The 10,259-nt window shown below is 43.1% G+C and overlaps 2 protein-coding genes across 6 annotated transcripts; one reads left to right on the forward strand and one right to left on the reverse strand.

Moving 5' to 3' along the window:
- hdac10 (histone deacetylase 10) lies at positions 1–5,542 on the reverse strand. 2 transcript variants are annotated; one of them, XM_084672257.1, is made up of 21 exons: positions 5,431–5,542; positions 5,236–5,322; positions 4,950–5,084; positions 4,408–4,504; positions 4,086–4,183; positions 3,826–3,930; positions 3,527–3,595; positions 3,047–3,173; positions 2,898–2,963; positions 2,758–2,817; positions 2,567–2,656; positions 2,346–2,452; positions 2,159–2,226; positions 1,801–2,050; positions 1,625–1,715; positions 1,426–1,511; positions 1,255–1,311; positions 1,069–1,150; positions 770–970; positions 465–624; positions 1–336 (listed from the first exon to the last, which is right to left on the reverse strand). In XM_084672257.1, exons 2-21 carry the CDS (start codon positions 5,298–5,300, stop codon positions 320–322), a joined length of 2,031 nt encoding a protein of 676 aa, XP_084528383.1. In that variant the 5' UTR covers positions 5,301–5,322; positions 5,431–5,542; the 3' UTR covers positions 1–319. The 2 variants fall into 2 exon arrangements, with proteins under 2 accessions (XP_084528383.1, XP_084528382.1); XM_084672256.1 differs by having other exon boundaries at positions 1,801–2,068.
- A 194-nt stretch (positions 5,543–5,736) lies between these two features.
- ccdc77 (coiled-coil domain containing 77) lies at positions 5,737–10,197 on the forward strand. Of its 4 annotated transcripts, none has more exons than XM_084672552.1 (12): positions 5,737–5,768; positions 6,473–6,531; positions 6,949–7,135; positions 7,241–7,383; positions 7,636–7,732; positions 7,927–8,008; positions 8,270–8,355; positions 8,442–8,590; positions 8,758–9,004; positions 9,200–9,325; positions 9,416–9,568; positions 9,738–10,197. In XM_084672552.1, exons 2-12 carry the CDS (start codon positions 6,494–6,496, stop codon positions 9,882–9,884), a joined length of 1,455 nt encoding a protein of 484 aa, XP_084528678.1. In that variant the 5' UTR covers positions 5,737–5,768; positions 6,473–6,493; the 3' UTR covers positions 9,885–10,197. The 4 variants fall into 4 exon arrangements, with proteins under 4 accessions (XP_084528678.1, XP_084528680.1, XP_084528681.1 ...); XM_084672554.1 differs by having other exon boundaries at positions 6,484–6,531; XM_084672555.1 differs by having other exon boundaries at positions 5,750–5,829; positions 6,484–6,531.
- The last annotated feature ends 62 nt before the right edge of the window (positions 10,198–10,259 follow it).

Here is a 10,259-nt window from a genome sequence, read left to right on the forward strand (position 1 = left end):
CCCATTCATCTGCCATTGTGACATTTAATAGAAGAGTTTACAGAATACAAATCAAATACTTTTGTAAGAGGGATAGGCCTAAAATTTTTGCAGACAGTTTACAAATAATAAAAAAAAGTATATTTTACAATTGTTGGCTAACAATTGACAACTGTGCTACCAATTAATATTAATGATTAACTTTTTTTGATTCAAAAACATTATTGTGCACACATTATGAAAACTAATTCAAACGGTATCAAAATTGAAAATGTAGGATCTTGCTTGTTGTAAATCAAGTGTAAATGTGTATGTGTCTTCAGTCATCTTGGTCCCTGGGTCATTTTTCTGATATCGCTGTCAAGAAATCAGGTCAACAATACAAGAGTTACAAAACATCTTGTATTCATGAAGGGATCACGCCTTTTAAATATGTCTCAGATTGCTAAGATCTTGTTTTCTATTTGGGTTTGTCACATCCTTACCAGTGGTCTGCAGTAGCTTCCAGCTGGTCTGCAGCCTCTGTCTCTGTCTCTCTACTGCCTCAACATCTTCAGATGGCGGGGCCCCTAAGGGGCCCAAGGACGGCACAGGGTCCCCTTGAAGAGAGGCTGCGGTGCCCCTTAGAGCTTTCTCCTCCCCCACCTAGAGTACCACAAGAAAATATATTTGTCATCCGGACTGCACTGTATTAGAATACATATGTAGAATAAATACACAGGTTGTAATGTTTAAATCATTTAGGATGAACTCCCAGTGAAGTCCTGTGGCTCTGTGTATTGTCACTCACCTGTAAGAGTACCAGTGTGTGTCCTTGTGCCAGCCCCTGGAGCAGGCTGGTGAGCTGGGCCCAGGCGGCCTCCCCTATCCCACAGCCAGGCGATCGGGCAAGCAGGACCAGACCAGGGTCATACTCGTAGGCCAGGGGCAGGAGCAGGCCCAGCACTGCATGCATGAACCCGGATACGTCACTCTGGTCCTCTGGTGGAGACTACAAGCACACACTTCGGATTTCCCAGGACCAAAACAAGTTCCCACATTTCAGGAAACAATGAAATATTTGTGTGGATGAGTACTGAATCGGTTTACCTTTTTCAGACACACAGAAACTTTATACTGGGATTTCTGCTCTCCTGACTGCCTCCTGCTTATCTGCACGAACAGCATTTTTCTAAAAGACAGGAGATGCCAATAAGGATTCTATACTAGTTTATATCCAATACAAAACATCTGATGTTACTAGACAAGTTAACACTATAGGACCCAAATACTCACCCCTCCTCTGTGCTATAAGTTGTGACGTCCTCCTCCCCCACAAACACCACTAGGACCCTGCAGAGAATAAACGCAATTAGATGTCTGTGTGTTTACATGAGCTATACCCCACATATTGTCTGTACTGTAGGTCTAGTATTGGAAAAGGTCAAAGGTTATCATTTCAAGTACCGGTTTGTAAGTGACTCAGCAGCATGCTTAAAAGCACATGAAATTGCCACGGGAACATGAGGAACCAGCGCCAAACCATTCCGAATCTGAAACAAGTTAACTTGTTAGTCAGAACAATATTCAATTTCCACTTTTCATTTTAGCACTGTTTTAGTATTCTTGGAAATTATCTGAGGAAAACAACAAAGGATGTTCTCACCTCATTTTTCTTCATTTTTTCAAAGAGAGTAATGACACTGTAAAGGGTCTTGAGATATCCTTCATCCACAGATTTTTCAAAAAAGTCATTCCTTTTTCAAATAAACAACAGTACAATGTCAAGAAAAAGCATAATCATAGAAAATCAAGTGTTATTGACCAATATTTAATGCAGACCTCAGTGTCTGCAGTATGTCTGCAGCAGGAGCCAGGGAAGGTTCCAGCAGATCACATCCCTCCAGGGGCTTCACCTCAGCTGGCAGTACTGCAGCTGTACGGGATGGAGGGACCAGCCTCAACGGAGACTCTTGCCAGACAACCATCTCCTCTTTCTCCTCCTCCTTCTCTCCATCTTCTGCCTTCCCGTTTCCTTCTCCCTCTGTCTGTTTACAGCGTTTGGTACTGGGCTCAGAGATGGGTGGAGCCTCTGGGGGACACAGTGTTACTGGGTTTGTAACGGGCAAAAGAAAGATGTATGTTCAGATTGAGTGAGTGGTGTTTCTGATGGGTATAGGAGTGCGTTGCCTTCCTGTACCTGCATGTTTGAGGCAGTCCCAGTATGGCTTGTGTGCTGCCCTGACACACTGAATAGACTCCAGAGCACTGAAGAGAGTCAAAGTAAATTGAGCTAAACATCAGTACTATCAACACTACAGGACACATTATTGAGGGTACCATACTTTTTGACTGACACAATATATATGATTGATAACTGAGCAGACCTCTCACAGGGGCCAATCAGCTCGGACGGTTGGGGGGCGGGATCTCCGAGCAAGGTTTGGACCGTCTGGCATACTGATTGGGCGAGAGAGGTCAGGTTGTACCCTCCCTGGAAACCAAATGATTTGTAGTGAAGTATACAACAGTAACAGTCTTCTTGGTATATTTTATTATCATCACCATTGGCCGCCGAGTTAATTTTTTTCAGTGGCATCCGACTTACCTCAAGCACTGCACACAGTCTACCCCCAGCCAGGGACATGAGGAGGTGGGTGAGATGGGCAAATATATCTGGGGTGGCACACATGTGTCCCTGAAACATAGAATGTACACAAAGGGCTTAGTGGGGGAAAAAAACTTTATTTTGTAGTGTACAGTTGCGACAGGCCTTGTTTGGAGGTTAGAATGACTGACCTCTGGATCACCAATGGCTGAGTCGAACCCTGCACACACCAATACCAAATCTGGACAGAACTAAAACAAGCAGCATGAAATGTGTTATTCTCAGATCCCTAAAGTAAATACAGAGATTGTTCTCTATCGCATGAACTCACCTCGTATGCCACAGGTAGGAGGACATGAAAGAAGACTGACAGATAGTCACTGTTCTCCATACCAACCTGAAACGGGAACAAAGGTGAAAATAGCAAGGTTAACATACGATTTTGAGGAAGAATACATGAAAGTAGTTGTGGGGCCTTGCCTTGTTCCAGGGAACATTGATGTTGAAGCCAGCTCCTTTCTCCTTGCCTACACTGTCATAGTCTGACTCTCGAAGTTTGGGCCAGAAGTCTTGGTGCTCATAGCGGTGCCAGGAGAAGTAGAGGACACTGGGAAATGGAGTATGCAAATATCAGAAGTGTCAGTAAGAAAGAATAGTAATGATTTTAGCCTGAATATAATATATGTATTATTATTATTACAATGTCCAACGTGATCAGTGCCGGTCCTTGCTATAGGCGACATAGGCATCCAATTAAATTAACCTTTCCGCTGTCCTTGAGTTTCAAACGCACTACCAGCAGGGGGCGCCAACCGCAGCACGTCATATGTCCGTGTTGTGGTTGGCGCCCTCTGCTGGCATTAAAAAGTGGGGCTAAGGTTGGGGGGGGGGGTGCCAGGGGTAAACCTAGCCAAGGGCACCAAATGTGCTAGGACCGGCACTGAAAGTGATGATTCTCACCTTGGGTCATCCTCAAAACTGTACTGCACCCCTTGTCCGTGATGTACATCCCAGTCCACAATTAGCACCCTAAGAGTGAGATAATGATTGTCCAAAACATTCAGGCATGTCAGTGTAGATAAACAAAATCAAGTAAGGTAAGGTAATATTTATTATACCCAATTTGTGGTAAATCTGGTTGTGCAATTTGTAGCACAGCCAGCAGTATATAGCAAAATATACACAACAAAGAAAACATAATATTACAACTATGAAATCACAGTCGTAAGTAGTTTAAGCTCTACCCACCTTCTCCTTACCTTTTAACATTGTGGTGCTTTTTAGCATAGTGGGCTGCTATAGCTACATTGTTGAACACACAGAAGCCGTTAGCAGCACTACGTTGACTGTGATGTCCTGGAGGTCTGGAGAGAGAAAAATAATAAGGGTAAAAGCCAACTACCAGATACGCGAGGTGAGCATCTAGACTCAAAGAACAGCATTCTGGGAGATGTAGTAGAACAACACAATTGAGATTTACGGTAGCTGATTCTTAACTCTCTCTATGATGAGGACTCACCTGACCAACGCCATGCCGTTCCTCACCTTCCCTTTCAGCACACTGTCCACCAGCTGGAGTGTGGCACCTATAGCCAGCTTGGCACAGTGGTAGATATTCTGAAGAAAACAACAAGTCACATCATTCATTCAAAGTCAGTCAGCGAACCATGTCTGCTCAACCAATGCCAGGCTTTATAATGTATTTAGCACCCTGCCTTTGAAAGAGACAAGACACACATTTACACTACAACATTTGAAGACTGCCATTCTACCATAACAATTAAAATATAGTACACTGTATCTATAGTGTGTGCGTGTCTTCCAGAAAGTGTTCATCTCACTGGGTGGAAGTAGACATCTCCATACTGCTGAGTAAAGGTCATCAGCTCTTCCAGGGTCATATGAGGGGTCTTCTTGACAGCCTCCAGATACTCTTCACTGTGGGACAGATGGAGCAGGAGATTAAAGATGCTGTAAAGCAGAACTGAAAATGAGTTTTAAGTTCACCACACTACAGAAGAATGTGTTGCTAACTACCCATCCAAATTAGAATGAAAAAAAAAAAACACAGACAAGTATGGGGAAGTTCCGGAAGTAACTGAATGCAGGTTATATGAACCATCTGTGATCTGATGTAGATGGGTGGCTGTGACGTAGATAGGCTGGGTTTTAACCCGTCCATACAAAACCTGAGCAGATAACGGGTGAGAAACTGTTCAATGGTTTAACTCCACATATCAGTGCAACAAAGTTCTCGCTTTGAACATGCTTTCAGCAACTCAATTCACACTTACATAATGTACTGAGAAGCAAATCATGGAATTTGCTTTACAGCATCTTTAAAAGGAGGGATGTGAGGGATGTGTGTATGTGTCAGACTAACCTGTGTGCCAGTAGAATCTCTGCATCAGTGGCCTGGCGCACAGGCACATTGATACAACGCTGGGCAAGGCCATTCTCTTCCAGAGCTTTATAGCTCACAGTAAGGCGTTCAGGAACCTCTATCTTACATGCTGGGCTAGAGAAAGCAGACACACGTGAGAAACGTGAAAACATAAAGTTCATACATTTGAATACAGTATTTGAAAGGCTGTGGAAACATACTAAAGCAAACAAAAAATTGTCCTGTGGCGATATGAAGTCGATATTTGAATTAGATCAAGACTTACTCAACCCACAGAAGTTTATATTTGGTCATCTCCTCATCATATATCAGTGCAGTCCCCGACTTCATCTTGGAATAATAGTAGTAGGTACTGCAACAGAGAATGGCAACGTCAATGCAATGTGTTTGGTGCTGCATGGACTAGCAAGTAACACGGTAGCAAACTGGCAGGATTTTTAATTTGCTTGCAGTCACATACCGAGATTTGAAATCTGTTTACAAAGAAATAACAACAAAATGTGTAGCAACTTTATCAAAACATGTGAGAATAGGGCGTCGACATCTTTGTTTTGTCATGTGACGTCTACGCATCGGTCACATTAAATGTACTTCAAGACCAAAATAACAAAAATACATATATAGTAAATAAATGTGTTTTAATATGTTAATTACACTAACAATCTAGTCGTTTATGTTTTTCATAGGTTTTAAAATAGGTAAATAAATAAAAATGTATTTTCATTGTAATTTCCTACTTCCTCTATTTATGATCATTTCCGGCACAACGGCAAAAAGAAAAACTTCAAAACAGTCGAGGTAAGATAATGAAAATATTTGGTTGAAACACTACAGTAAAGTACTGGATTTTTAACAGACAGTAAGTGGTAGTGTAGCTTATCTGAATTAGCTAGGCAACTCATTCACAATCCCGCATTCCGCACAGTAAACTAGACTATTGTTAGTGTGCTAATTTAAGATATACTTGTCAGATTCGCTCATTTTGTCATGCTTTTTCAAAATGTAGTATAGCTACAGTAGCTGTTTGCATGCCATGTCTAAAATAGTGATAAACCAGCATAATAAACTAGTGTTACTAGATAATATAAATGTTCCGTGATTTAAACGTCCCGCCTCACCTGGCGCCCAATTGGAAATTGCAACGTACAGTGTGTAACAGTAGTATTACAAAATGACTTGACAACATGCTGGAGATGGGAAAACTCAACCCACACGTAGTGGCAAAGCTCTGAGCAGTGGGTTGAGTTGAGTGACTAACCCAGCAGTTTGTCACTCAACAAACTAGCGTTAATTCCCGCTGTAACGTAACTGGGGAACTTGAAACTTAAGCTTCCATCGTTAATTTACAGTACAATCACTTGTGATTTGCACAATCTACTGCCTCAAGATAAACACGCTTTAGTCATACTACATTAACTATACAGGCTAATTTTTATAAATTAACAGTTTCCTAGGTAGGCTACATTATAATACGCATATAGTTATTTACTCAATCCATGCAGTTTTGTCACAGGTCAACAAAGATGGAGTCCCCTCCTGCAAGGGATCATGTTTCAAACAGGTTAGAATATCTAATGTATCTGGATTTTCATTACTCAACTTTATTTTAAAAATTCAAGTTTTGTAATTCCTAAATCTGTGCCTAAATAACTTTTCCTCTCTGGAATCTATTTCAATTCTGTTGAGATTATGCAATAATAATTTTGTTTCATTACCGGCTCTGACCTGATTTGTATGTGATTAGGCATCTATTTGGATGACTACAATTAACTGTAATCCCAGAATACTAGTGTTATTGTGTCTAATCCAGCCCTGCTCCTATTCTAATCTGACTCTAAGGAATGATTCCTTAATTGGGTTTATCTAGATATTTCAGCCTAGTGTCCACATTCCCTAGCTTCTAACCCCTCAAACCCTGGGGTCCTCACGTTACCATGTCTGAGTTTGATCAATGGTCTCCTGTGCGCTCCCTCTCCAGAGCCACTGGTCGTACCCCGGGACAGGAACTCGACTCTCCCCTGCCTCCTATCAATGAGCGCCTGGCCTACCTGCGGCCCTCCAGGGAGCTGCTGGAGTTCTACAGGCAGAAGATTGCCCAGTATGATGGGGAACACGAGGATCTGCTACAGATGCTGGAGAAGTACAGAGCTACCACAGACGACCAGGTAAGAGATATGTCTGTGCGTGTCTGTTTGTTTGTGTGTGTGTGTGTCTATTTTCACATGTACCAGTTTGCTTGTTAATCTCCCTGTCTCTCTCTGCCCTCCCAGCACAAGCTGCAGTGGGAGGTGCGTCAGCGCGAGGGAGAGATTGCTGAACTGCAGAAGGCGCTGAGCGACATGCAGGTGTACCTCTTCCAAGAGAGAGAACAGGCCCTGCGCCTCTACGCAGAGAACGACAGGCTCAAAATCAGGTAGGACAGCCCCAGTGAAACACGAGTATGTAGAATAGGGAGGAATCTGTCAAAAGATACGATGCCAACAAATATAAAATGAGACCACAGTTCCGCACTTTTTCATACTGTCAATCACTTTTTATTTGTTCCCTTATTTATTAGTCTATTTGTTCACATTTTACATTTCTGAAGAGTAAAACATAAAACAAAAAGGATTAGGATATGAATAGAAACCTTATTCTTTTCATCTTAAACATCTCTGTGTTGTAGAGAGTTGGAGGACAGGAAGAAGATCCAGCACCTGCTTGCTCTGGTGGGACCCGACCCTGGGGAGATCACCTACTTCCACCGCGACCCCCCACACAAGGTCAGTTCCAGCCAACCAGCCAACTGTTGATTACAAATAATGAAAGATAACGAAATGTTGCTTATTTGCTTATTTTAAAGTGAATTTATAGGTGTATTGATGTTTGGATGTGTAATGATCATTTTGTTATAAAGATTAATTTACAAAGATACCAAACCATTGGTTTGTTTTCTATCTAATGGGTTATTTTCCAGGTCATTGTTGCACAAAAAAAGCTTGAGACAAAGGTCCAGGATCCTCATAGGACAACAAAATCAAGAGTTGGATCCATTAAAGGTGTGTACCAAAATCAACATGGCAATATACTCCCCAACTTCTCCTGCAACTCGTATGTTCTCATCAAATACAAAGACTTTAAGATTATACCTTTACTGTAAGATCAACCTAAGCCCAAAACAGTGAAGTCCCCCAAATTCCCAATTTGTAAGTAGGATTACAGCTCTTAGAACTAATTAGATTACAAAAAGTGGAATAATCTGACTTGGGAGTGCAATATTTTCCTGTCTCTGCCACCTAATCCTGTGTGTATCTGAGCAGAGGGCAAGCGGAGAGCCAGATCAGAGGAGGGGATGAATGGAGATTCCGAGCAGTACAAAAAGGACAACCAGACCTTATTACTACAGGTACTGAGTGACACATAAGAACCCAAACCAGTAAGGCTACCAGTCTCCGGTTGACCCACTCTCTTGTTATGTCTCTGCCTGTCCAGGTGGAGGCACTGCAGGCTCAGATGGAGGAGCAGACCCGTCTGTCCAAGGAGCAGGTGGAGTCTCTGCTGGAGGACCGCAGGATCCACGTAGAAGAAGGACAGGTTCAGCACCAGAGAGACCAGGACCGCATCACTGCTCTCACTGACAAGTAGGTCTATTAAACCTCACACACAGTACTGCTATTAATGCTTCATCACCCCTTACCCTAACCTTCCTGCATTGTGACACCATGTAAACTGACTTGCAGTATATCAGACAAGTCCCGATATGTGCCTCAGTATATCGACCGTTTGTCTCTACTGGCCCTCTTTCCAGACTCCAGCGTACTCAGAACCTGCTGTACGAGAGCACCAGGGACTTCCTGAAGCTGAAGTTTGACTCACGGGCCAATGAGAAGAGCTGGATGGTGGAGAAGGACTGTCTGCTGCGGGAGCTGGACCAGAACCAGGACAGACTGAGGGAGGCCAGGGTTGGCCGAGACCACCCGGGTCCCAGCACCGCAACATTGCTCCTGGCCCAGCCCCTACCAGACACAGAGCAGGTCTACAGAGAGGAGCTCAAGGTGGGACCCGGACTTCAGAAATATGTTATGTAATGTATTCATGTAGCAGATCATCTGGTATATGGTTATTTAATCATGCATTGGCTGAAATTATTTCCTTCATTACGGATGACATTAAACGTTTGACTACTCCTGAGTCTGTTTTATTTTTCGCTAAGTTACAAGGGGTCTTGCACCCCATGATCTGTTCTTCAGTCGATGCAGGAGGAGCTGAAGCAGGCCCACCGTCTAGCTGAGATGTACCGGGAGCAGTGCGTCACCCTGGAGACAGACCTGGCCCAGATTAGAGAGGAAGGGGATGTGGGCAGAGAGATCTTTAAGGTAATGTGTGTGCGTGTGCGAGGGCATGTGTGAGGGCGCGTGTGCGTAATCCTTGTGATACCTGAGTGGTTTGGTGTATCACGCGTGCAGGGTCGCTCAGACAAGATGGCAAAGCGTCTGCAGATGATGACGCAGCGCTACGAGGCGCTGGAGAAGAGGCGGGTCATGGAGGTGGAGGGCTTCAAGACTGACATCAAACACCTGCGGCAGAAACTCAAAGATGTGGAGAAGCAGCTCTTCAAGGTGAGAGATGAGGGGATTTCAGTAGCAAGCAGACATGAATCAAATACAGCTTAAAACCTTTTGTGTCAGATATTTATAGGTAGGTTTGTTGTTCTTTTACTAATCTATCTATTCCACATTGGTGCTCAACTGGATGTTGTCTGTATTTTACCTCACCTGTCTATCTAAGGTGACATTGAACGTGGGCCCTAACCAGGACCTGGCAATTCTGCATGAGGTGCGCCAGACCAACGCCCGCACCAAGAAGGTTCAGGGGGAGCTGAAGACCCTAAAAGCCAAGATCTATGGCCTGGAGAATGACCTGCGATACAGCTGAGGTCCAGCTTGGGTTGGACCACTGAAGTGGGATATCATAACATGATAGATGTTATGAAAGGAACTGTCTTCTAATGCAAGTTTTATTTATTATTTTTCAGGATGTTATAGAATTGATAGAAGCTTAACATTTAAGATTGGTCAGTGCCTTTTATTGTTGATGTTTCAGATTATCTGAAATACAACATGGACAATGTTGGTCTGTGTAAAATGTTGATCCCATGATTTTTCACTACTTATTCGTTTAATGTCTTTATATGAAATGTAATGTGATAAGTCTGTAAAGTTTTTAAGTAAAGCCGTGTTTTTATGGACGATGTAGCCTGCTGTTGGTCATGTTGTTGTCATGTGTACCCTGTACCCTGGAGTGCTTGTA

The sequence above is a fragment of the Hypomesus nipponensis genome, chromosome 14 (assembly GCF_054491055.1).
Source record: "Hypomesus nipponensis isolate SF chromosome 14, ASM5449105v1, whole genome shotgun sequence".
Lineage (NCBI taxonomy): Eukaryota > Metazoa > Chordata > Actinopteri > Osmeriformes > Osmeridae > Hypomesus > Hypomesus nipponensis.